Consider the following 27,290-nt stretch of genomic DNA (forward strand, 5'->3'; position numbering starts at 1 on the left):
CGGCCCCCTCCCTGGCCCCCTCCCTGACCCCCTCCCTAACCCCCTCCCCGGCCCCCTCCCTGGCTCTCCACCAGGGGTCCAACTTGTGTGCAGTCCCATCGTCCACTCCCTCCAGCACATTTCTGACCTGGGCTCCTTGCAGAGGACTTTCTGTTGAAAGGGCTTTAACTTAACATTTTAAACACTAAATATTGAAATTGCACATAACAGGGCTGTAAAGCAAAGCTATAAACTTACTTTTCACAGAGAAATTTCTGGATGGCAGCTTCAAAGCAGCTGGTGGCGGCTGCAGCCCGGGGTCCCTTTGAAGTCTCGGCAAGTGGGCTTTCAGAGCCTGCACCCAGGTCCTCATCTTTCTGGAAGGAAGGGCTTTGAGCGCTTTCTCCAGGGCATGTCGCTCCTTAGTTCGTCTCCCTCCGCCCGGGACAGAAGGTTCTAGACCACACGGGCATTATAAGGGCAGAGGTTCCTAAGGTTTGCTCCTCCGGTATGAGCAAACGTATTATTTTCTTTTGTGAAGAAGATGCCAGCCATGCAGAATTTAGGCTTCTTTTTAAAGTATATTTTGTAAATACAAATATGGCATTTAAATTTGTATTAATTGAACAGAAGTAAAATCAAATTGGAAATGGGGAATTATTGAAACTGAAATTTGTTACAAGAGATTTTTCTGAAAATATCTCACCAGTTTAACAAATTATGAAAGAAACATTGAAGTCAGAGTTGCCCATCTTTTTAAACTCTGTTTCTGTTCATGAGGGATTTGAATTGACTCACTGACTCGGAAAATGAGGCAGGGCTGTGCCACGCCGCCTGCCCTCTTCTGGTTTCCATTAGCTACGCTGAGGGCTTGGGTTTTGACATTGCAGTTTGCTCCGTGACGCACATGTGCACAGTTGTCTAGGATACTCCGTCTCTAACCAGCTTCCACGCCCACCACCAGGTCCGCACCCGCTGCTCCGGGCTGTGCTCTTTATTCTGATGGCACCGCCATCGTTTGGATTTTGTCATCCGGGAGGTTTTTTCTGAGACGGGCTCACGGGGTTATATTTCCTGGGTTTCTTCCTGTTGGATTGGTGGCCTGTTGTTTTTTAGTCTGGACCACTCCACTGGATACACGAAGTCAGACTGACACTGCTCCGTCACCTCCGGGGCCGGGTGCTGCTGCTCGCTGCGTCTGAGTCACTCCCTTGGGGACAGATGTGTCCCGGGCTGGGGACCCAGGGTCCTCCACTGCTGTCCCTCCCGCTACTGTGGGGAATATATTTCTTTGCAAGAGTTGGGACAAGATTTAAACATAAATGTAAATATATCATTATTTTCTAATTATAAAATTGGGAATCTACACTAATAAAAGACAAAGATGCTAATTGACCATACCATCGCTACGCCCAAGCCATGCCCACCAGCCAATCAGAGCGACTATATGCAAATTAACCCAACCAATATGGCGGCCGGCAGCCACGGAGCTGGAGCAAGCAGGAGGCTTGGTTGCCCCGGCGATGGAGGAAGCCAAGCTTCCCGCCTGCTCTGGCTGGCTGTGGCCTATGCAAAAGGCAACAAAGTTTCAATTATAGAAGCTAAATAAATCCCAGATACCTGCTTCCAGCCAGCCTCCACTGGGAGCTTGGGTGGCTGGGGGCTGTGGCAGCCTGCAACAGCCATCAGCCCCTCACCCAGGATGACCACACCCTCATGGGGTAAGGGTCCCTGCTGGGGGGCTTGGCCAGCCTGCAAACAGCCATCAGCCCCTCACCCAGGCTGGCCAGGCACCCCAGCAGGGACCCCTACCCTGAAGGGGCTGTGGCCAGCCTGCAAACAGCCATCAGCCCCACACCCAGGCTTGCCAGGCACCCCAGTGGGGACCCTCACCCTAAAGGGGCTGTGGCCAGCCTGCAAACAGCCGTCAGCCCCTCACCTGGGCTGGCCAGGCACCCTAGCGGGGACCCCCACCATGAAGGGGGTGTGGCTAGCCTACAAACAGCCATCAGCCCCTCACCCAGGTTGGCCAGGCACCCCAGGGGTGAACCCCACCCTGAAGGGGGTGTGGCCAGTCTGAAAACAGCCCTCAGCCCTTCCCCCAGGCTGGCCAGGAACCCCAGCGGGACCCCCACCCTGATCTGGGACACCCTTCAGGGCAAACCAGCCGGCCCCAACCCATTCACCAGGCCTCTATCCTGTATAATAAAAGGGTAATATGCAAATTGACCCTAACAGCAGAGTGACTGGGAATCACTGGTCATTATGAAACACACTGACCACCAGGGGGCAGACGCTCAATGCAGGAGCTGCCCCCTGGTGGTCAGTGTGCTCCCACAGGGGGAGCTCTGCTCAGCCACAAGCCAGGCTGATGGCTGCCAATACAGCGGTGGTGGTGGGAGCCTCTCCCGCCTCCACAGCAGCGCTAAGGATGTCCGACTGCAGCTTAGGCCTGCTCCCCGCTGGCAAGTGGACATCACCCGAGGGTTCCCGGGCTGCCAGAGGGATGTCTCATTGCCAGCTTAGGCCCAATCCCCCAGGGAACGGGCCTAAGCCAGCAGGTGGTCATTCCCCGAGGGGTCCCAGACTGTGAGAGGGCACAGGCCAGGCTGAGGGACCCTCCCGAGTGCACAAATTTTTGTGCACCGGGCCTCTAGTAGGCTTATAAGAAAAAATTAAGTAAAACAAAGTAGGGAAGAAAGTCCCCATAATGTCACCCCCAGAGAGAACATTGTTAATAGTTTAATGATGATTTTTCCAGAGCTTTCTTATGCAGAGAAACTAATAATTATTTTTAAAATTGGGTTTATAATGACATGCTTCTCTTTCCTTAAATGTGTATCTTACTATTTTTGAGAAAGTGGACATGATCTACCTCATTCTCAGGAAGGGCTGCCCGAGGCTCCATCAGTGCCTGCCTGTGATTAATTTAAGCATCTTTTACTGGTGAGCATTTGGATCGTTCTCTATTATAAAGATGCCCAACAGTGTTTATATACTTACGAGTGGAGGATACGTTTTTAGAGGGGCTTGGTTAAAGAGTATCTATATATATATATGTATGTACGTGTGTGTGTGTGTGTGTATGGTTAATTTCTAGTCAGTCATTTCTGTCATCTCTGCCTCCAAAATACATCTCAAAATGCATCTCCCATTCCCACCTTCATCTTCCACCTGCTGCCGCAGCTGCAACTGTTCACCCTGTCTCCACCATGGCGCCAACTTGGTATCCAAGCACCATAGTGATCTGTAGAAACAGAAATCAGATCACATTATGTTTCTGCTTAGCACTTTTCAGTGGCCTCTTCATGTCCATAAAGCAAAGTCCAGACTTTACCCTGAGGCCTACAAAGCCATGCCCTGGGTGACCCCTGCTCCCTGCCCTCCCTTCACTTGATGTGCATGGACCACCCTCCGGTCACTGCCACCTGCTGGCCTTGGCTCTGCTTCCCCCCTGCCTGACACACTGGGCCCCAGACACTCACTGGGAGGCTCTTTGTCCCCCAGCCTCCCCTGGCCAGCTTTCCTCAGGCTCCCTCCGCCCACCCACTCTCCGCCCATCTCCAGTCAGTCCCTTTCCTCACAGTCCTGGCCACATCTGGAATGCCGTCTCTTTTTGTTTAGGCAGTGGTTGCTTGCGGCTTTGCCACCTTATTCCCCATCACCCCATCAGCGCCCAGCGCAGCACCGCAGCATGCCTGCATGAACGGTCCATTAACAATGGCACTTGCCACATCGCCTTCCCGGTTGACAGGGCCATGGCAATGCAGGAGAGTCAGTTTCACACTTGGGTAATCCAGAGGGAGCAGGAGCAGTGGCCGAGGGTACAAGGCCCGGCTCTGCCATTCAATCACTCTAGCAGGTGCAGTGGTTCCCAACCTTCCTAACGCCGCGGCCCTTTCATACAGCTCCTCATGCTGTGGTGACCCCCAACCACAAAATTATTTTCGTTGCTACTTCATAACTGCAATGTTGCTGCTGTGATGAATCGTAATGTAAACATCTGATATGCAGGATGCATTTTCATTGTTCGCGACCCACAGGTTGAGAACCGCTGCCTGGAGGCTCTAGGCCTCAGTCCTCCAGTTAGGGGGGGACTCCAAAAATTCAGTCACTTAAAATGTGGGGTTGCAACATTGTGACGATGATGAAGAGGCTGCAGGGAGCCTGCTCAGCTGGCCATGGGTTCGAGAATCCTAATGTCCCAAATCCTCCCTGGAGCTGGCTATGCTGGGGGCTCACTCTGCCTTGGACAACAGGGAGGATGACTGTGGGCCCCGGGATGGCTGGGATTTCCTGGACAGTGACAGCCGTCTCCCAACGAGGAGTGTCCCAGCTAGCTGGCGCCCATTTCCTTGCTTTGTTCCACAGTAACCGGCGAGCATATCGGGGCTCCAGAGAGAGGCTTGCCCCTGCTGTCTCACCTGGCCTTGCATCCACTTGTGCAGAACCTAGAACTGAAGCTGTTAAACTTCAGGTCACCCAGGAACTCACTTTTCCTGTGGAGGAGCAGGAAATCCTTTGACCTCCCCACTGCCGTCAGACGTTGAAGACATGAGCCATGACCTCAGTCTGGCTTCCAGGAAGGTTGCATGGACCACCTCAATGCCCTCAGCCAGAAGGCCTTGTTACTGTCTTTTTTAATGCTGTTCATGAATATGTGCTCACTTTAGTGCATGGCTTTTCAACCTCACCACTAGACACTGGGCCAGATAGTTCTTCGTTGTGGGCAACTGTCCTGTACATTCTAGGATGCTCAACAGCATCTCTGGCCTCTACCTACTAGATGCCACTGGCATTCCCTTTGCCCTGTTGTGATCCAGAACTTCTCTAGTCATTGCCACATATGCTCTGGGCGGCAAAATAATCCACGATTCAGACCACTACTTATTAAACAATTCTGTGAGGCAGGGATTTGTTAACCCATTTTTATGGATGAAAAATGCAGATTGGAGGATTAGTAACGTGTTAAGGGTCTCATCACTATGCCACCTCTAAGGCACGTGGGTCCTCTCCACCCTTCTTATGGCCACTATCTAGTCACCCACATAAAACAATCATTTAGAAAATATTTGTCATACACCTACTACATGCCAGGCAGCGTTCTGTTTGCTCAGTAACTACCATGGTACTTGGTATTGGGCAGAATGGGAGGGAGAAGGTATAAAAGATAGACAGCTCTGTTCGTTTCCTATTGCTCCCGGACCACGAGAGGGTGCAGTCCTGGCTGAGGGACCCCTCCCTCCAAGTGCACGAATTTTGAGCACCGGGCCTCTAGTAATAATAATAATAAAAAGATGTCAGCAGACCTATATTCCTCTGGAAGCTGTAGAGGAGAATCCCTTTTCTCCTTCAAAGCCAGCAGTGTAACATCTTTCCTCCTCCCTGACCTCTGCTTCCATCCTTATATCTTCTCTTTCTGACTCTAATCCTCCTGCCTCCCTTTTACAAAGACCCTTCTGATTACATCAGGCCTATCTGGATAATCCAGGATAATCTCTCCCATCTCAAGATCCTTAATTTAATTACATCTGCAAAGTCCCTTTGTAACCGGACAACCAGGGGGTCTGGGCTGCCTGTCACTATTTGAGCCAATTCAGCAGAGACAGGGTTGAGTCATGTATGAACGTTTATTCCATTCCTACTGGAGGTTTGGGAGAGCAGCAGGTCATCCACAAAAATCTGGTCTGCACCTCCCTATAAGCCAGCTGTTTATATTGGGTTGAAGGACAAAGATCACATGGGGAAGTAGGCAAAAGGGTATGCCAAATGGGCAGTTTGCAGGTAATGCAGGATGGAGATTTGCAAAGGGCTGGGGGTCTTCAAAGCACTGGCAATATGCAAAGGGCTGGAGGTCTTCAAAGGGCTGACGGCTCTGGTTTTTGCAACAAGGTTATTAATCTTTTTTTATATAAAGGAGATACATATGCATATTTAAATGTATTTTTATTGATTTCAGAGAGGAAGGGAGAGGGAAAGAGAGAGAGAAACACGAGTGACAAGAGAGAATCATTGGTTGGCTGCCTCCTGCAGCCTACTGGGGACCGAGCCCACAACCTGGGCATGTGCCCTTGACGTGAATGGAACCTGGGACCCTTCAGTCTGCAGGCTGAGGCTCTATCCACTGAGCCAAACTGGCTAGGGCAAGATTGTTAATCTTTCCATGATAATAAGCAGCTCTCCGATGGGGAGGATGGGCTGCATTTCCAGGTGAGCAACTCCCAACCAGGTTAGAATGTGCCTTCTTTACTCAGAACAAAACAGTCATGGTTAACAGAGTGTGATGAATATTTCTTATATTCTATTTCTGCCCTAACACCTTTGCCATGTACAGGGGTATTCACCGGTCCCAGGGATTAGAATGTGGACATATTTGGGGGCCACTTATTCAGCCTACAACAGTCTTTCCTCTGCCACCAAAGATTTGTTTCCATCTTAAATACAAAATGCATTCATCCCATCCCAAGCTTCCCAGAAGCCTCACCATTACCATATCAACTCAAGCCCCAAATGTGTCCAAGTCTCCTCTTTATCATCCAGATCGGTATGGGTGAGGTTCTGGGTGTAACCAATATTAGGGCCAAATGCCTCTCCATCTGTGTTCTTGTGAAACTGGAAAGCCAGTTATCTGCTCCTAAATGCAATGGTGGGTCGGGCACAGGAGAGCAGTTATAGCAATTCCCATCACAGTAGGGAGAAAATGAAAGGAGGAAAGATGGCACCAAACCCAAGCCATCTTGAAATCCACTGGGCCAACTCCATGAGGTTTCAAGGCCCAAGAATAATTCTGTGTGGCTCAGGGCTCCCGCCTCTGGGCCCGTGGCTCCACTCTTGGAGTCATCCTTCCTCTTTCCTGAAGGGTAAATGTACTTCAGCGAAGTCGTGTTATCAGCCTGTTTCCTGCCTGTAGAATTTTGGGTGTCTGACAGCCTTCTCTTATTTTCTCCTCTCTCCCTCTCATTCGGTTCTAGTTGGCAGTGTTTCTGCTGGATGACATTTTCAGAAACCATGTGGGTCTCCTAGTATGCCTCTAGAATTCATTCCATTAGACAACAAGTTCCTTCATAGATTTTCCCTGGATAATCCCATCTCTGCTCCTGGCGCCGGCTGAGATAGCTAAGGGATCCACAAGCCCATGTCTGATCTCTTCAAAGAGCCCGCAGTGTGATTGAATGCTCTAAACTTTGGTTCCTCTGCAATATTAGCCAAAGGTTGTTGAGTCACACCCTTGGTTTCCTCTCCAGAGCTTGCTTTTTGACAGGGAATCTCCTAATTTAATGTCTTTTTCAACCCAAATAGAATGAGAGTTTCCCAAATCATCCTATCCCTTTTTACTTAATAATTTTCCCCTCAGACTATCTCTTTCCTCTCACAGTTTTTCCTATGCAGCAAGAAGAAACCAGACTGCATCTTCAACACTTGGTTTGGAAATCTCTTCAGCTAACTATCCAAGCCCATCATTTACAGTGTTTCACTTACCACATAATGTAGGACACAGTTCCGCTGCGATCCTGCCACCGTATAAGATTCCCGCTCCTCTCGCTCCCAGTAGCATGCTCCTCCCTTTCTCACCAGCGGCACGTTAATGTGCATGTTTGTCCCTGGTCTGTGTAGGATGGTTTTTCTAAGACAATCAGTTTTCCACGCAGTGCTTCTCACTTCCTCAGAGGCCCTCACTGAGCCATGGGGCCAGGGATTGGGACTTGGACATCTTTGGGGAGTCTTATTCAGCCTACCCCAGCCACTGTTAGCCACCAAACCTTTATTCATTCCTTTCCTTTTCTCCCACGTCTGTTAGATGCTATGCTGGCTCCAGGGGTGGTCTAGCTAGGCTAACCAAACATACTGGTTTGCCCAAATAGTCCATTTTACATTTTTTCTCCCAGTGTAAATGTAGTAATATTCTTTTTCAAAAGTATCCTGGCTTTGTTGATACATTTTTTGATCACTCCTGTCTTAATTCTTGGCCTTAAAATTGTAAATCTGCAATCTTGTGAGACAAAACACATTAAAAAATTGTCAAGCAGTAATAGCTAAGTACTAAATATTGTGACATTTAGGTGCTTCTAAACATCCTCCAGTACACAGGACAGGCCCCACAACCGTGCACCAGACATTAACCATCTGGAATTTCAGGCTCATCTGGAGCCTTTGGGATTTCATACTCAGATACGGTCCCTGGGCTAGCACTAGCATTGCCTTGTTAGAAATGCAAGTTCTCAGCTCTGCCAAGAACCCACCGAAGCAGGAACTGTGGGCAGGACCCCACAATCTGTTTTAACAAGCCCCAAACCATCTCTCTCTCTCTCTCACTCACACACATGTACACACACGCGTGCACACACATACATGCACGTGTGCATGCGCACACATTCTTAGTGGCATGCCAGGCATGTGAACAGCACAGTTAATACTGTAAACACTGTTCTGTTCAGAGTTGCTTGTGTGTCCCTGCCTTTTGTTTTCTCGTCTTCAAAGTGATGACAACACATGGGTTGAGATGATTTGGGTAAATGTTAGTTTGGTGGGGATAGTTCTTTGGTTTTAAAGATCTATTTCAGATGATTTTATCAAAGTGACATATTTCCTTTCTCACTTTTCTTGACCTTTGGCAGGAGCTAAGAAAAAGCCTAGAACTTAGTGTCAATCTACAAAGGAAGCAAAAGGACTGTTCCAGTGACGAGTATGACTCCATTGAAGAGGATGTGCTCTCTGAGCCGGAGCCTGAGGACCAGGCCCTGGGGAGCAGTCCCAGACATGGCACCCCTCTTTCCAGGGGGGACTCCGTGCAGGAGGATGCTCCTGACGACCAGGAGATGGCAGGACACCCTTCCCGCGGCCCAGACACCCTCGTGGTGCTGGAATTCAACCCGGCTTCCAAAGGTGAGCTCTGTCTTGTGTGGTGTTTCCTTGTCTTTGGTGTCTCTGGATCCAAGAGTCGGACTTAAGTTTCCAGCCACACTGTGAGTTCCGCTTGGATAGACCGTCCCGCGGGCCAGGGAGCTGTATCAGTCAGGTCTCTGCTGGTTGCAAGAGGCAAAGGCCTCAGATGACACTGAAATTCCAGGTGGTCCATGCCTGGCAGTGTGGGGGCTGCCTTGTGCATCTGCACGTCAACTGGGCCAAGCAAAAGGGACCGTGTTGGCTTGGAGAACGGAGGAGTCCAGGGCTTAGCAGGACTCATTTCTCTCCTCTCCTCTCCTCCTCCCTGCCCTTCCCTCCCTTCCCTCTTCTCCACTCCCCTCTCTTCTCTCCTTTGCCTTTCCCTCCTCTGTTCATTCCCTTCCTTCTCCTTCCCTTCATCCCTCTCACCTCTGCCCTCTTTGTCTTGTTTTGGTACAGTCCTGAGGTAGGCGCTCCACATACAGACACAGAATTGAGACACTGCTTCTGATGGCTTTGCAACTCCATCAGAAAGTGGATTTTTCTTCCTAAAAGTTCCAGCAAAAGTCCCAGCCCTGGATTTGAAGCCCACAGTGGGCCACATCTGAGCCCGTTACTGTGGCTCTGATTGGCCAGTCCAGCTATGGGTGTAGTTATCACCATCCAAACCACATGCACTGACAACAGTTTCCAAAGGAAAATCAAGGCAGATCTGAAGACGGGGAGAGCATGCTGGGCAGACGGAAACCACAGCTGTCCACAGAGGAGGCTTTTCAGACAAGACCTGGGAAAGTAGAGTGAAACGCAGTGGGGCACCGGCCGGGCCTGCCTGCTGCAGTCCTGTTCTCCACCTCGGCTGGCAGCTGGCGGCCTCTCCTGCTCCTCCTGCTGGGGTGCCCTATCAGGAACCAGATTTCAAGCCCAGCCAGGGGGGCAGCATGTGTGAAGTTAGGGAGAGAAATGGGGGATGTGTGAATCAGCCACTGTATTAGTCCACTCGGGCTGCCATGACAGACCACAGGCTGGGGGGACCACAGGCCGGGGGGACCACAGGCCAGGGAGGTCACAGGCCGGAGAGACCACAGGCCGGGGAGACCACAGGCCGGGAGGACTACAGGCCGGGGAGACTACAGACCGGGGGGACCACAGTCCTGGGAGACCACAGGCCGGGGGGACTACAGGCCGGGGAGACCACAGGCCAGGGGAGACCACAGGCCAGGGGAGACCACAGGCCGGGGGGAATACAGGCCAGGGGAGACTACAGGCCGGGGGGACCACAGTCCGGGGAGACCACAGGCCGGGGGGACCACAGGCCAGGGGAGACCACAGGCCGGAGAGACCACAGGCCGGGGGGACTACAGGCCAGGGAGGTCACAGGCCGGAGAGACCACAGTCCGGGGAGACCACAGGCCGGGGAGACCACAGGCCAGGGGAGACCACAGGCCGGAGAGACCACAGGCCGGGGGGACTACAGGCCAGGGAGGACCACAGGCCGGGGGGACCACAGGCCGGGGGGACCACAGGCCAGGGAGGTCACAGGCCGGAGAGACCACAGGCCGGGGGGACTACAGGCCAGGGAGGACCATAGGCCGGGTTGACCACAGGCCAGGGGGACTACAGGCCAGGGAGGACCATAGGCCGGGTTGACCACAGGCCGGGGGGACTACAGTCCCGGGGGACCATAGACCGAGGCAGGAACCTATTTTCTCCCAGTTCTGGAGGCTACAAGTCCAGGTGTTGACAGGGCCTTCTGAGGCCTCCCCTTGGCCAGACACGTCTGTCTTCTTGCTGTGTCTTCAAAGGCTGCCCCTCTATGTGTGTCTATGTCCTAATTTCCTTTTCTTATAAGGACGCCAGTCACATTGGATTAGTGCCCACCATGACTGACTTGTTTTACCTAAATGACCTCTTCAGAAACCCCATCTCCAAGCACAGTCACGTTCTGAGGTGCTGGGTGTTAGGACTTGAACATAGGAGGTTTTGGGGGAACATAGTAACAGGCAGCCACACCCAGGGGTTGATGTCACCAGAGAGAACGCTTGTCCCTCAGACATGTGTGTCTCACCTGCAGACCCCTCGTGGGCTGTTCCCTGGGACTAAATCACCACATTTCCTCTCCTCTCCGCTCTGAACCCTGACACCGGGCTCCCTGCTTTCCCCTCAAGGCTTAGCTCAGAGGCTGCCTCCTCCGAGAAGCCTTCTTTGCACTCCCAGCACGGCCTACTCTTGGTGCCTCCTCTGCTCCCACAGCAGCAGCATGGCACGGGGCTGGCTGACCCAGCTGTCTTTCTCCCCTGCCCTGTGAGCTCTGCTAGGGCACAGGCCTGCTCTTACCCTCACCTGGGGCAGTCCAGCACTCAGAAAATCTTTGTCAAACAAATGAAGGAGCTGGGCCCACCTAAAGCCTCCTGATGCTTCTGTGTGCTCCACTGGGTATGTTGCTGAGGGAGGGGGAAAGGTGGAGAGGGCGGGGAGGGGGGGACCTGTCAGGAGGCTGACCAAGCCCCATCCTGGAAATGGCGGGGGCGGGCATGAGAGTCACTTCCAGGTGTGAGGACCAGCCCCGGAGGGAGAGCCGGTGGACCCTAGGCAACGAGGGGTCCTGGGGATAGAACAAAGAGGGAACTTTACTTTCTTGACAGTTTACAGTTTTCACAATGAGATTGCTTGGTAGGCCCTGCATGGACCACGGTGATGTCTGTCTGTGAGCTCAGAGGGGCCTGCTGTGTCCTCCTGCCACCCCACCTGCCCCTTTCATCAGCACCTCTTCCTGAGCCCCAGCAGGAGGCAGATGCCCTGAGAGGAGCAGGAGGGAGGCCGAGGGCCTATTCTCAGGTCTCTGCAGACCCCAACGTGGGGCTGGAGTCTGAACTAGCCCTAAGCTTGTACTCAGGGCCAGTCAACCGGAACCTGGAGAGATGTGCTTGTTCTGGGCTGTTCGTTCATTCGTTCATTCATTCATTCACTGGACATTCATCTTTCCCAGGCAGGGTGCTGGGACAGCTGGCCCAGTCCCTTTTCCTACAGCTCTTCATCCTAGCAGGGAAAGCACAGAAATAGCAATTGCCAGTATTTCTCGAGTTCTTATTAACATGAACCAAGCACTATTCCTGGGGCTGTACATTTAGTCCTCCATCTAATCTGCACCACAAGCCCAAGGAAAGTACCTGTTTTACAGACGGGGAAGCTGAAGCACAGAGCGGTCACGTAGCTTCCAAGGTCACAGCTAGAAGGGGCAGAGTGGGATCCAGTCTCCCGCACTCTGAGCCCAGAGCCTGCGCTCTTAATCGCTGGGCTAAACAAATAAACCAGATGGCTCCAAAGTGACAGCTGGGCCCGTAAGTCCCCCACCCTCTGGTTTCCCTTCTGAGTGTGAGACAAATGAGAGAGAGGCACGGGGCTCTGACACAAGGAGGGCGAATTATTGCCTTTCCTACTGATAAGAGCTGGATGGGTGGCTATTTGGGACTGCCCCGAAGCAGGCAGACCCCTACCACACAGGTGTTGGCCGACGACCATGGCGACATCATCCTGGCGGCAGGAGGCTGTGTGCCCTGAGAGCGGTGGGGCAGCCGGAAGAGGGAGGAGGGTTGAGCCCTGATGGCTTCCCGCCCCTGCTCCCATCCCATTTGTCCTTGTGAGTGGAGGCAGTGAGCGAGCAGCACAGAGAAGGGCAGAGGTTATTTTCCGATAACTGGGAAAGGAGAGGGCTGGGTTAGCTTAGGAATTCAGAGCCTTGAAGTTGTGAAGATGCTAAAACAGGCCACTGATTGAGATGGGGGGACCACAGGCGGGGGGGGACCACAGGCCAAGGAGGACCACAGGCCTGTAGAGGAGAATCCCTTTTCTCCTTCAAATGTTAATCCTTCCTCCTCCCTGACCTCTGCTTCCATCCTTATATCTTCTCTTTCTGACTCTAATCCTCCTGCCTCCCTTTTACAAAGACCCTCCTGATTACGTCAGGCCTATCTGGATAATCCAGGATAATCTCCCCCATCTCAAGATCCTTAATTTGGGGTGTCTCAGCTGGGACAGGAATGAGGAGGAGGAAGCAGCCATGGGAACAGCATCCCATGCAGGGAACAGCAAGCACAGAGGGCTTGGAGAGGGGAGAGCGTGGTGAACCCAAGGACAGAAGGAGCAGCAAGCACAGAGGGCTTGGAGAGGGGAGAGCGGGTGTACCCCAGGATAGAAGAAGGGCCAGGGAGCGTGGTACAGTTGAGGCCAGGAGTGATCCCAGGTCCCTTCCAAGAGCCTGGGTCCTTGGAGCCTGGGAAATATCCTTTCTAGACTCCTGATGGCTAAGGCAGACCCCCTGGCCACAGTGTCTGCAGGACTGTCTGTGGAGAGGAGGCGGACCGTAGATGGAGAATAAAGTGGTTAAGGGCAGGGCTCTGAGCCAGACCTGGTCAATGCTGGGTCATCGCTTGACCTTGAACAAATGGCTTGGCCTCAGAGCCCTGCTCTGTGATAGTACTAGTTTCCCATGGCTGCTGTAATCAATTGCCATAAACATGGAGGCTTAAAACAACACAGTTTACTGTCCCACAGTCGTGTTGGTCAGAAATTTGATGTGAGTCTCACTGGGCTAAAATCACAGTGTCGACAGCGCTGTGTTCCCTCAGGGGCTCCAGGGAAGGACCTGTTTCGGGCCTTTTCCAGCTTCCACGGGCCACCGCTTTCCTTGGCTCAGGCCCCTTCCTCCATCTTTAGAGCCAGCAACGTTGCCTCTCTGTGCCTTTCTTCCATAGTCACACCTCCCTTGGACCTCCTCTTCTGCTGCCCCTCCCGTGTGTGTGTGTGGGGGGGGGGGGGGGTGCGTGTGTGTGCTTGTTGTTATTGTGGTCAAATATACGTAACGTGGAATCTACCATTTGCATCATTTGTAGGAGCAGCTTGCTGCTAAGGCACTCACATTGTTGTGCAGTCATCACCACTGTCTTCAGAAGTTCTTCATCCCAAGCTGAACTGTTCCTCTTCCTCTTCCAGGCCCCCCTGTGATCACAGTGTGTCCCCTGGGATAATCTGTGATGATCGCCTTATCTTAACGTGGCGGACTAGCCCGGCTCATTCTCCTTTGCCATGTAACCTTACATGTTCACAGGTTCCAGGCTTGGACGTGGCCGTCTTTGGGGGCCATTATGCTGCCCATGGTCTATCTGCTAGGATGGCTGGGGGGCAAATGAGACGTGTGCCAAGGACCTAATGGTGCCTGGGCTCTCAAGAGCCTGTCGCTCTTACCGTCATCAGCGTGTTTTCAGCACTTGGGGAGCCAGTATTGTGGGCATTTGCCCCTCTCCATGCCTTGTCTTGCCCCATTGGACAGTGCGTTGTCACACACTGGACTGCCTTGGCACAGGATGTCAGGCCAACAGGGAGCAGCTACTGCAAAAGTGCAGAGAAACACAGGCCCTTCTGAAGTCAAGAGGGGAGCGGGGAGGGGTGAGGGCAAGTCTGACCTACTCCACATAGTCCCCAACATCTTCCCTGAGCTCCCAAGACCCTGCGGGACCCTTGATCCTGGGACTCCCTCTCCTTGGGGCCACCATGAGCCCCAGGACTTCCTCTGCTGGTACCTGTCGCTCCTCATTCAGTAGGTACTTCCCAGGTCTCCTGCCTTCCAGGCCAGGGGTCCTGCCTCCAGTGCCAGCTCTTCCCCCTGCCTGTGCTTCGGGCTGTTCAGCCACTGCCTTCCGCCCGGTGGTCCTGAGCATGCCCTCCTCCTGCTCCGACTCTTGGCTGGCTCTGAGGCCCTGGAGCCTTTTCCCTAAACTTGAGCCATTTGCAAACCTTCTTCACAATTTTTTGCCATCTCCACAAGCCGCCTGTTCCAATGTCAGCTGTTATTTAACCAGGACCTTTCTTCTCTCCTTCCCACCCCCTTTCTCTTTCTTTTCTTTATAATTCTAGGATGGTTCCAGCAGTAATGCTCACGAAATCAAGGGTTGATATGTTGGTTACATTTTTCCCACACACATTCAGGCATATAACTGCTTAAAACATTGTCCACGTGGCATCTGGAATCATCTCCTGTCCCACCAGTGGTCCAGGTGCCCGCTTTGGGAAACATTGACTCTAAAGCGTGGCCCATGGCCCTTTGCTGTCCACTCACCAGCCCAGGCCCCAGCCGCTCACCTGCCACATGCCTTCCAGCTGTCAGGCCTTCGCACTTGCTGTTCCCTCCCCAGCCTCGTGTCCCTGGTGACATCCTAGCCACCTGGGAGGGCCCTCCTCAATGTCTGCTGCACACCTGGCTGCCGTCCTGCAGGCTGCGTGCCCTCACGCCCTGGTCGTGGAGCCCTCCGCCTGGCCCTGCTCGCTGCTCCGTCCAGCCATCCTTCCCTCGCAGGCTGTGATGTGTGCTTTGCTGCGTTCTTCCAGCTCTGGGGGCCTCGGTTGCACCATTATTTCACCTGCCATGCTGCCAGTTAAACCCAACACCTACTCGTAAATGCTAAAATTTGAGAGCCTGTGTGTGTCCTAGAATATTTCATTTATTTGCCAAAATGCATGGTGGTCTCAGCAAACTTGTTTCATTGTCTGTGTTATCCACATCTCTGATTCCAGGCTAGCATGGTGCCTGGCAGGGGGTCGGGTTCAGTAAACATTGGTTGAATGAATAAATGAACGAACAAATAAACAGATGCCTGAGCAGAATGTCCCAACTCTGCGTGCACACCGTGTTTGACGTCTAAACAACTGTTTTCCTACAGGTAATAAAAAGGAGAGGAATCTGTCTGCTAAGCGAAACGACAATGCGGAGGCCCTCGTTCCCAGCAAACGAGAGCCAACCCCGACTCCCCAGCCCCCCACTGTGTTCCCAGACCGGGAGAGGCCATGTTCAAGTAAGAATTCTGGGGGCCCCGAGCAGGGCGAGGCCTGGGCCTGGGTCACTCTCAGTAGGGTGTGGTGATGCCAGAGGCCTGGCTCATTACCCTCTGCCAGGGTCAGAGCTGACCTTCTGCAAATGTATTATTAGTCAAGGTCTCCAGAGCAACAGAACCTATGGGGCGGCAGGGGAGGGGGAGAATAAGGAATTGCCTCATGCAGTTGTGAGGGCTGGCCAGTCACATCTGCGGGGTGTATTGGGGGGCTGGAGTCGCAGGGAGAACCAATGTTGTAGTTCAGAGGCCCTCGAGCGGGACGGACCCGTGCTGCAGAGGAAGTCAGAGGCAGTCTGCCGGAGACTCTCTCCTCAGGGAGGGTCAGTCTTTTTGTTCTATTCAGGCCTTCAATTGGTAGGATGAGGCCCACCCACACCGTGAAGGCCCATCTGCTTTATTCTACCAATTACAATGTTAATCTCCTTGAAAAACATCCTCTCAGAAACACCCAGAGTAATGTTTGACCAAATACCTGGACTCCCCGAGGCCCAGACCAGTGAACACATAAAAATCACACCCACTTTCTTGTTCTATGACAAGAAATTGGAAATTTATAATTGAAAATTTATTTTTCAGTTAATTTGCTTACTTTATGTGGGTAAAAATACATGCAAAGGGCAGTAAGTTCTAAAGGTGCAAAGGAGCTTATGGTGAAGAGTCAGTCTGCTGCTCTGCTAATGAAATGAGAGGTTATACTGAGTGTGTGACCCAGCCACCGTCGCAAGCCCATGGTTATATCATATGCAAGTAAATTATATATGTAATTTATGTAAGCAGATCATATAAGTAAATTGCAATCCTGTAACTAGTCTTCAAGGTAGGTCCTGTGATTGTCCCCATTTCACAGACATGAAATTGAGGCAGAGGGCAGGTGATTCACACAGCTGGAAAGTGGCAGGTGGAGGCCTCCATCGCTGGTGGAGTAACTTCACTGCTGTGTCCCTAACCAGCAGACTGCACACACTGAGGCTGCAGAGAGATCATCACAGCCTGGTACCCGGGGTCAAATCCAGTGGCTGGAGTGGCTCTGGGTGGTGGGGAGGCGGCACTTGCTTCTGGTTTCTATGACCAAAGGATCACAAAGACCTCAAGGCATCCTGGGGTGCCCTGGGCACAACCCAGCCCCAGCCAGCCAGCCCTGTTAGACAGGCTGAGCCAGGGGCCCTGACCTCTGTGGCTGTGTCATTTCATTCATGTTTACTAGGGAGCTGGAGGGACTGTTTCCTGCAGGGACAGGCCCAGGGACCCGCTGGTGGGAACCAGCCCCTCCCCCACAGTCATGGTCCGGAGGTGGGCCGTGCACCTAAGCCTGGGGCCTGAGCTTGGAGTTTTTCCCAGCAGCTCAGGGCAGATGGAAGTGGGGGGAGGGGGGTGGGAATAGCAGAGCTCCCACTGACGTAGTGAGCATCTGTTCAATGCTGTGTCAATATTGTCTTGGTTTGGATTCCCCCAGAAACAGACTCCGAGATGGGGATTCAAGAGCAAGTCATTTATTTGGGAGGTGGCTCCTGGTAGGGGACGGAAAGGGAAGGAGCCAAAACTGGCTTCATCACCAGCAAGTTCACCGGGCGGTGGAGTGCCACCTGGCTGGGGAGCTGGGGGCAGGGCTGAGCACAAACCCCCACATCGGCCGCTGCTTCCACTCCGGGGTCGAGGCAGCTGGGCCGTACACACTCTCCCTTCCCTCGGGTTGTGGCTGTTCCGGGTGTTGAGTCCAGCACTCTGGCTGAGTGCCGGCACCCAGGCATTCTCTGAGTCACCCTATCACAACCCAGAACCCACCTGGGAGAAAGGACTGAACAAGACAAGACACTTTAGATGGCAGATGATAAAAGGCAGTCTGTATCAGGGGTGGGGAGCATCCATTTGGCCTGGCCCTGCCAAGGCATTAGGGGTGAGTTAATTAAATGTTTGACCCAGTATAGCAGGCTAATTTTTAAGTTGATAATTTTGTATGGTCTGCGAATGATGTTATAAATATGCCCTTGGCAGAAAAAAGGTTCCCCTTCCGGGTCCATATCAACCCATGTAACTGCAATGTCCATATGTGGGTGATGCTTAGGCACAGCCAGATCCAGGTGGTTAAAGTGTCGGCACCTGCCCCTCTCCAGCTCTCGGCTCTGCACTCTTCTCCATGCCCTTCATTCTCTGACAAGCTCACAGGGGTGGTGCGATGCCACCAGCAGCTCTGGGCTTACAGCCCACCAGCCCAGCAACCCTGGCGGAAACTAGCATGGCCGACTGCAGCCTGACCACCTGGTGCAAACCCTGCCCTCCACCGTCTAGCTCCGTGACCTTGGGCAGACTCCTTAGCCTCTCGGGCCTCATTCTCCCCTCCACCACACAGGGATACAATAACACCCTCCTGCCAGTGTTGCTATAGGACTGAAGGGCTGGGGAGATAGACTGCTTCGAGGAGCACCTGGCTCCGGGGTTAGCTGGCACTGTTCTCACAACTGTCAGCAAAGCCTCGGAACTGCTTCTCGTTGCCTGGCTTAGGTCCGGGAGGCTCTGTGAAGGAGACACTGGTGCTGTCGCAGAGGCAGAGGCAGAGGCAGAGGGAGTGGGTGACGGGCAGCAAACTCTCACAACTTCCTTATAGAGACTGTTAACCGTTCTCCCATTTCACAGATGAGGAGACCGGGGCTGAGGACATGAGAGTTACTTGCCTAGAGCCGTGGTCGGCAAACCGCGGCTCGCGAGCCACATGCGGCTCTTTGGCCCCTTGAGTGTGGCTCTTCCACAAAATACCACGTGCAGGCGCACATACAGTGCGATTGAAACTTCGTGGCCCATGCGCAGAAGTCGGTATTTTGTGGAAGAGCCGGTATTTTTTTTTAAATTTCTTTATTGGTTAAGGTATAATGTGTCCTCATCCCCCCATTAACCCCCAGCCTCCCCCCCGCGCCCTCCCCACTCATGTTCTCATCCTCCTGTTGTCCGTTTTGTCCATTGGTTTGGCTTATATGCATGCATACAAGTCCTTTGGTTGATCTCTTCCCCTTACCCCCACCCTCCCCTACTTTCCCTCTGGGGATTGATAGTCTGATCACTGTTTCTCTGTGTTTGGATCTGTCCCTGTTCATCAGTCTATGTTGTTCTCTATATTCCACAAATGAGTGAGATCATGTGGTATTTATCTTTCTCTGACTGGAAGAGCAGGTATTTTGTGGAAGAGCCACACTCAAGGGGCCAAAGGGCTGCATGTGGCTCGCGAGCCGCAGTTTGCTGACCACTGGCCTAGAGTAACAGACAGGACAGCAAAGCCAGGATTCACACCCAGGCCTCAAGCTCCAGGCTCTGACTAGCTCTGTAAGGGTGCCTGCCTGGGGGCCACAGTGGCTTTGGAGGCACCTGGGTGTATAGCTCCTGGCAAGCTTAACTGTGACTCAAGCACAGTTAAAGCTGCAGGTTTTCGGTTCAGTACACGGAGCCCTGGGTTGGGGAGTTGAGGTAGCAGTCCGGGGCTGGCAGCATGCGTCCCGGGGGTGTGCCCTGGTGCATGGACAGGGCCAGCAAGTGAGGCTGGGCCTCAGGGCCCAGGCCTGGGGCTGTAGGTTAGGGCGTGCCCCAGCTCCGCCCAGTCCACTCCTGGGTGGGGTTGGCAACAGGTTGTCATCTTCTCAGCCCTCATCAGGAACCTGGGTATTGAGCACCTACTCTGTGCCAGCCCTGGTCCAGGCCCTGGTGATCCAGTGAGCAATACACTGACCCTGCTCTCATGGCGTTTATGTGTCAGTGGGCAGGGATAGATAACAATCACGAAGGTGGGGTAGTGATGATACTACCAAGACAGCAACGGGGTGATGGCTGGGCATCTCTGAGGAGGAAAGACTTGAGCTGAGACCTGAATTATTTCAAGGACGAGCCCTTTGCAGAGGGGAAAGCCTGTGCAAAGGCCCTGAGGTAGGAAAGAGCTGCTCAATTAGCTCATGAATCAGAAAGAGGGCTGGAGGGTGGAGCACAGGGAGTGAGGGGAGGGTGGCTGAGATGAGGTCACAGAGGTGGACAGGGGCCAGAGCACACATTGAGACCAGCAGAGGGACTCGGTGCCAGGCAGACCTCTGTGGCTTTGCAGATGGGGCTGCCGTGACCTGGTTTACATTGTAACAAGATCCCTCTGGCTGCTGCATGACGCGTGGCCTGTCGGGAGCCAGGGTGGACGTGGGGTGACCAAGGAAGAGACCACTGCAGGGTGGAGAGAGTGGTGGCTCTGCGTGTCACCGGTGGCTGGACTCTGGGTAGTAATGGGCTTGCTGAGGAGTCCATTGTCAGCATGACTAGTTGTGACATTTTATCCTGAACAACCTGGGGCAAGAACCTGGGTGGTGGGGAGCCTGCTGAGACTTGGCTGTGATGTGGGGCCCTGGCTTGTCACTCGGCTGGGGAGGGTTCTAAGTCTGTGCTACCAGCAAGGGCGATTCAAGCAGCTGGAGTTGGGATCTGGGTCTGAACCTGCAGGCAGGCTGGGCCTCTGGTCTCTGTGCTGCCCCTGCCGGGGCCAGCGGGAATGGCAGGAAAACCCGGCCTGCAGGCAGGGCAGGGTCCTCGCACCCACCGCCACGGAGAGCCGGGATCTAGTGGGCAGAGTGAGGATCAAGCTGGTTCCTGGGGACTTCTTGGCAAGAGCCAGAGCCTAGAAAGAGGCCTGATGGGGCCTGAGGAAGGTAGGGTGGGAAGGGACTCACTGTCCAAGTGACATGTGGACAAGGGCATGCCAAGGCCACAGCAGCTGATAAGGTTAAAGAGCTGTCGTGTTTGTAAATAGGTGTCAGGTAAATCTGGTGAATTTGACATCGGTCAGTTTTGATCAGGCGAAGATCTGGGAGCTGGAAAGGAGAGCGAGAAGGGGCCACGGGGCAAGCTGCAGGGCAGGTCCCTCTCGGAGCTCCACAGTGGAGAGTGTGGGTGGCAGTCCCCTGTGACGTTGTTTGCGCTACACCTGGGCTGGCTCCACTGACCGCTGCTCAAGGTGACAAGACACCAGTCTGCACTGCTGGTGTTCACTCTGTGAAAAATAAAAGTGGCTTTTCAGAAAGTTCCTCCCAAACAAGTTGTTAAAAAGAAATGGAACCGAGGTATGTGGGAGCAGCCTGGTAGTGGCCCGCCATCCTGCTGGGCTTTCTGGGACTTCGTCCTTCATGGCATACCTCCACCACCAAAGTTGGCCTGTCTGAGTAATAAAATGAAGAACCAGCATGCACAAAGCTCCGAACCAGCTCCTAGGCCGTGCTCTGTACCGGCAAATGCAGTCTTGCATTTAGTTAATCAAACAACCTGTGCAGTAGGAACTGCTGCTGTCAACACCTTGTCCAGAGGAAACCCAGGCTCAGGGCAGCCAGGAAGTGGTGAAGCCAGTGTTCAGACCTGGCTGCAGAGTCCCGGCCTTGACCTCTCCGCTGGCCCTCCTGAGCCAGCTAACACGTCGAGTGCTCACTACGCACCCACATCGGCCTAGTCCCCGCAGTCACACCTAAACACAGGCTTGGGGCATGTGTTGTGCTTTTTCTAATGCTCATTAATATGAACATGTAACTTAATATTTTCAAAGTTAAGCCCTGCATCGACTAAAAGCATTTGGAATACTTTATCAGTTTCTTAGGGCTACTGTAACGAAGGCCCGCAGTGTGACTGGTCTAAACAACAGGATCTTATTATCTCCAGTTCTGGAGGCTAGAAGTCCAAGAGCAAGGTGTCATCAGGGCCATGTTCCGTCTGAGGCACCAGGAAGAATCTGTTGATGGTCTCTGTCCTAGTGACCGGTGGCAGCGTAACTTCAGCCTTCACGTGGCACTGTCCTATGTGCGCATCTGTCTCTGTGTCCACGTTTCCCCCGCTTATGGGGACACAGTTATACTGGATTAAAGCCCACCCCGATGACCTTATCGTAACTCGATCAGTTGCAAGTACCGTATTTCCAAATAAGGTCACAGGCACTAGGAGTTAGAATTTCAACATCTTTTGGTGGAGACACAACAACTCTTAACACATGTTCATAAGCAGCATTTTGAGAAGTAGAACTTAATTAACTCATTTATAATCTGCCTTTCTCCAGATGGTATGTAGTGCAAGACTTTAACAAGTATGTGAGGAGATGACGGTGAAGAAAAAACGTGAGAAAGAAAATAAGATGAGCACACGGATGCGTGAGGGGGTCCCGGTTATGACTCTGACCTTCCTGGCCAGCCTGGCAAAGGAGCATGCGTTCACATGAAAATGCATGTCGCTTGGTCCATCTCGTATAAAAAGATTGCCAGTTGCCCCTAGTACTTGGCTCTTAGAGCAGTTTGTCCATCTGTTCTCTTAAAGAGGACACTGTTTGAGGAAGTGGAGTCTTCATTTTGAAGGGGTTTGGGGCTCAGCCTTTATCTGTTAAGTATACTTGGCTCCAACATAAGCCAAATTTGAAGAAAGGAAAGTTGAAAACCACAGCATTGTCACACCCTCACACTGAAAAGGGATTACAGTGGTGCCGCGTGTAAAGTGAGGATTAGTTTCTAAAGGTCACAGAAAGTGCAGGTGGCCAAAACCCAGCTGCTGATCAAGTGCAGCACACAGGGCTCCGTGTAGACACCACCGTACAGACACATCCTCTCTCAGCAAGCCTAAGAGTCGTCTCTCCTCCAGGGTGGAAACAATCACAGCTTCCCGGCCGAGCCCCAGGTGAAGCAGTCAGCTTCGGTTAGGGTCTGGGTTGCAGGGAAAATGGGTGTTTTTAAACACTGGCGTTATGCTGAGAGGGCACTGAGATGTTGACATCTCCAGAGGCATAAGGAACCTGAGACTTGCTGAGAGGAATCAAACCAGCTCACCCTTTTCCAGGCAAAGTCTGGACTGCCTACATGCTTTACCTTACATCAGTAGGGGTTATCTTTTTGGTGCGTAAAAAAATCATCCTTTTTACTTCTCCCTGGTGAGCTTAACCTTTTATCACCATGTGTTGTCTCTTTTTCACTCTAGTAATACTTTTTTGCCCTAAAGTCTACCAGCTTTCTTTTGGTTAGTGTTTACATTGCGTATCTTTCATTTTTTCACTTTCAAACTTTCTCTTCTAAGCAGCATTTAATGCTTTTTAAATTTTTATTCTCTAACAATCTATGCATTTTAATGGGCACATTTAGTCCATTTATATTTAATGTAATTGCTGATATATTTGAGTTTAAATCTACTATCTTATTGTTTGCTTTTTATTTGTTTTGCCTGTTTTATGTTTCTTTTTCTTCCCTTTCTTGCCCTCTTTTGAACTGATTACTTTATATTATTCCTATTTTTCCACTCTATTAGCTTGTTAGTTACACATTCTTTTATTATTCTTTTAGTCATTACCAGAGATTGCAACATGCATTCTTGACCTATTAGAGTCTACTTTAAATTAGCAAGTTTACCACTTCTCATTCAAGAGGAGGACCTTACAGCTCTGAAACTCCATTTACTCTCCTCTCAACTGAAATGCTGTTATTGTCATGCATTTTAATTCTCTCTACATTGTAAACCTCGCTAGATGATGCCATCATCATCCTTTATTATTTTACACAGTCAGTCGTATTTTGGATTTGCACACAATATTAACCGTTCTGTGCCCTTCATGCCTGGCTCTCTCCAGGCACCCTGACTCTCAGACTAGCCCTGACTTTGTCGCCTGGGCTTCTCAGCTTCCCAGCTTTGTGGCAGCTCTTTTCAGAATCAGCAGTACCTTAAGGGGAAACCTTCCAGGTGCTGGGTCACCTCTCTAGTTTCGTCTCCAGCCTGCGTTGTCCTTATAATTGTTACAGCCCTGTTTGCTTTCCATGCCTTCAAACAGATTGTTATAATATTTGGTCCAACTTTTCTAGTTGTGCTAGAGTTGGTCAGGGTTAGCGCACCTGCCATTACCAGAAATGTAACCAATTGCCTGCACTCCTCAAAGAGGCATTTCTCTCCTTGCCCCCTTTTCTCTGGCCACGGTGATAAATTTGAGTTGTGTCAGTTAAATGTGCATATGATGCAATTCCACAAGAGCTTAATTCCTTTATCACTGTTATCGTCCCTGCTTCTAATGAAAAGGCCTCATGTGCTGCATTACTCTGGTCTCTGTCCATAAGCCTCCCAAGAAACTTCTAGAGCAGTGGTTCTCAACCTTCCTAATGCTGCAACCATTTAATATAGTTCCTCATGTTGTGGTGACCCCCAATTTCATTGTTACAAATTGAACATAATTAAAGCATAGTGATTAATCACAAAAACAATATGTAATTATATATGTGTTTTCCGATGGTCTTAGGCGACCCCTGTGAAAGGGTCATTCGACCCCCAAAGGGGTCGCGACCCACAGGTTGAGAACCGCTGTTCTAGAGACTTGTTATGTTGTTGAGGGAGAAAGAACAGCAGTCTTTAATGTGGAAAGTTTTCTGTCCAAGTTGTCAGAGTGCTCTAGAGAAGTGATATATTTGAACCAGTTTTCCCAGACAAGATGCCAACCCTAGAAATAAAGTAACTCCCCTCAGTGCGAGGGAATTCGAAGACCCTGACAGGCCTGCAGTTAGCATTTTTCCCAGGAAAACCTGCACCAGAAGGACCATTCCACCAAGTCCAGAGTCTTATATTTGTCAGTGTTCATTATTAATAGCAAGTGACAAATCCCAACTGGCTGAAGCAACAAAGGAAAATATATTGCTCACAGACCTGGAAAGTCCAGGACTCTAGATCTGACCTCAGGCATGGTGGGATCCAGGTGCTCAGATGATTCTCACTAGGAAACTGTTTCTTTATCACTTACCTCTATTTTCCTCTAGCCCAGTGGGTCTCAAACTTAAATTGTGCATTAGGAGTTTTTTGCAAAGCAAATTAAAGCACAGATTGTTAATTCAGAGCCTATGTATTTTAATTCTTAATAAGTTCTCAGGTGGTACTGATGTTACAGGGATCACACTTTGAGAACCACATCTCTAGTCTCAGGCATAGCCTGGAGATGGCCCCAGGCTCCTTTCACTGGCTTAGCATCGCTCAGGGAAAGAGACTGCTCCTTTCCCTAATTGTCCCAGCAGAGTTCAAGACCCAGCTCTCCCCCAAGCCGTCTCCAGTCTCCGTGGTCAGTGGGAGGAAGTTCTCTCATTGTCCAGGCTGGGCCAGGAGTGGGGTCAGATCTATCCTCACCACAGAGACTGAGAAGAGTGTGTGTGTGTGTTGGGCAGTGGTGGTGGTGGTGGGGGGGGGGGGGGGGGTTCCCTGAAGGAAAACCTGGATGCTGTAAAGTCATTGTTGCTAGAAAGACAGAAGCAACTGCTGTTCATCTATATATATAAAAGCCTAAGCGGCCATTCAACTGGTCGCTATAATGCACACTGATCACCAGGGGGCAGATGCTCAATGCAGGAGCTGCCTCTGGTGGTCAATGCACTCCCACAGTGGGAGTGCTGCTCAGCTGACCGATGAGCGCCAGATGCTGGGCTCATGGCCGGCCACCGCAAGCCTCTCCTGATCAGGATTGACTGGGCATGAGCCCACGGCAGGCACCGTGGGGCTGGGATGAGTGGGAGTGGCGTGGCACCAGGCCCAGGCTCAGGCTCCCCCCCAGCCACCTGCCGCGACCCGATCCCTGCAGGCCACACCCAGGGATCCCACTGGTGCATGAATCTGTGCACCGGGCCTCTAGTTTCATATAAAAATTAACTGCACATGACATTTTGCTACAAATTCTTCTGAGGCAGGGTATGGAGCAGAAGACTGGGATATCCAGGAGGAAAGGGTAGAAGTCATTAGTCGGGCTCTAGTTGGTTTGGCTCAGTGGATAGAGTGTCAGCCTGTGGACTGAAGGGTTCTGTGTTTGATTCCAGGTCAGGGCACATGCCTGGGTTGCAGGCTCAATCCCCAGTAGCAGGCATGCAAGAGGCAGCTAATCAATGATTCTCTCTCATCATTGATGTTTCTATGTCTCTCTCCCTCTCCCTTCCTCTCTGAAATCAATAATAAATTTAAAAAGTCATTTAGCTGGGTGGCAGTGGGAGCCCTGATTTTCTTCCTTGAAAATTGTGTGCATTCCTGGGCTGAAGAAGAGACAGCAGAAGGGTGTTAAGAATCACAGGCAGTACCTGCCCATGGAGAGGTTGCCAAAGAAGCTTTAAAGATGAGAACACAGGCCTTTGCAAGCTGTGTGTATCAGCTATTTATTGCTGCCTGATCGTCTTTCCCAAAATGTAGTGGTTTAAAACAACAGCCCTGGCATTGCTCAGGGTCTGCAGGTGGGCTGGCGGCTCTGCAGTGAGCTGATGGGTGGCTGGGCTGGCTGGTCTCGGGTGGCCTCCCCCTCCGTCCGGCAGCCCAGCCGGCCCAGGACCTCAGCTGGGAGACTTGTCTCTGCTCCATGTAGTCTCATCATCCAGGATGTGGCGGTCTCGGGGCAGCGCGAGAGGAACGCCCAGTGTGTATGTGCTTTTTAAAGATCCTGCTTGGTCATATTTGCCAGCGGCCTGTTGGCCAAAGGAAGGCATCAGGAAGGCACCCAGCTAGAGAACTTGACCGTATCTCCTGGCGGGAGAGGCTGCACCATCACCGTGCAGGGCGGCCTGCGTCCAGAGGCCAGGAACGGGTGGCCATTTGTCAGTCTCTTTCACCAGGAGAAGCACGTTTTCTGAGGAGGCGGAGCCATCTCGAAATGCACGGAGGCTCTGGAGTCCCAGCACTCAGTACGGACCGTGGTGGACAGCTGTCCCCGGGTGTGAACTGCTTCCGCCCCCCAGTTGGATTTGAGACGAGAATGTGGGCATCTCAAGACAAAACAGGGCTCCTCCTGCCACTCCCTTTCAGGCTTTTCTGCTCAGCTGTTTCCCTGGACCTTTTGCCACACAACGTTGCATATACTAGTAGTCTCCAGGCCGACAGGTGTGCGGCAACAGGGATTGGGGGTCCACTGTCTCAAGGGGCACTGCTACCCAGCTCCAGCCTATGACCGTCGCACGGGAATGCCAGTCAGGGTTGCCAGATCGAATGGTTTTTCAAGAGATGCCAGGAATCCCAATTTTTCTTTTTTTAAAAATTCTTGGCATCTATTTCCAATAAAAACACACACACATAGAAGTCACACAACACACATCTGCTAGCTGGTTTTGGCCTGTGGACTTCTGGCTTATGATCTCTATGCTAGACTCTTTCACTGGTTTCATATTTGCTGTCTCAGTGGATTTCCAGGTGATTTGGCCGAGACTCTGAATTTGAGCTTTTCGAGTCACAGCTGGTGGCCGGGAACAAGTCACCTGGCCGGTCAGCCGACCAACAGCCCCCGGTCCCCCTGTCTTGGTGACATGTGTTGTATTCATGGTAAATCTCCTGAATGACACGCTCTTTGTTTCTCTGCAAGAGAGACAAGGCCAAGTCCCAGTGAAGCGAAGGGAAAGTGACATGAACAGCAGGGGGATGGTTTTCAACCAGAAAATAGTGGTTTGGGATAAATTAAAATGTGCAATTTGGCTTTTGTGGTGGCACAAATTTATTGTGTGAATAAATGCACACCCTCTAGATCCAGGATGAGAATAAATCCCCACCCCCCACCCCTGGTGTGCTCAAGCTGCT

At 51.8% G+C, this 27,290-nt stretch overlaps 1 protein-coding gene across 2 annotated transcripts in view; it reads left to right on the forward strand.

Moving 5' to 3' along the window:
• KATNIP (katanin interacting protein) overlaps positions 1-27,290 on the forward strand; it is a gene marked incomplete at its 5' end in the record, with an annotated part of 136,273 nt that overhangs the window by 35,903 nt on the left and 73,080 nt on the right. For both annotated transcript variants that reach the window (XM_081090460.1, XM_081090459.1), the window contains 2 exons: positions 8,595-8,862; positions 15,576-15,707. In XM_081090460.1, coding sequence (XP_080946586.1) covers positions 8,595-8,862; positions 15,576-15,707 — 400 coding nt within the window. The remainder of the gene's footprint in view (positions 1-8,594; positions 8,863-15,575; positions 15,708-27,290) is intronic.

The sequence above is a fragment of the Myotis nattereri genome, assembly GCF_964212035.1.
Source record: "Myotis nattereri genome assembly, chromosome: 4".
In the NCBI taxonomy this organism is placed as follows: domain Eukaryota; kingdom Metazoa; phylum Chordata; class Mammalia; order Chiroptera; family Vespertilionidae; genus Myotis; species Myotis nattereri.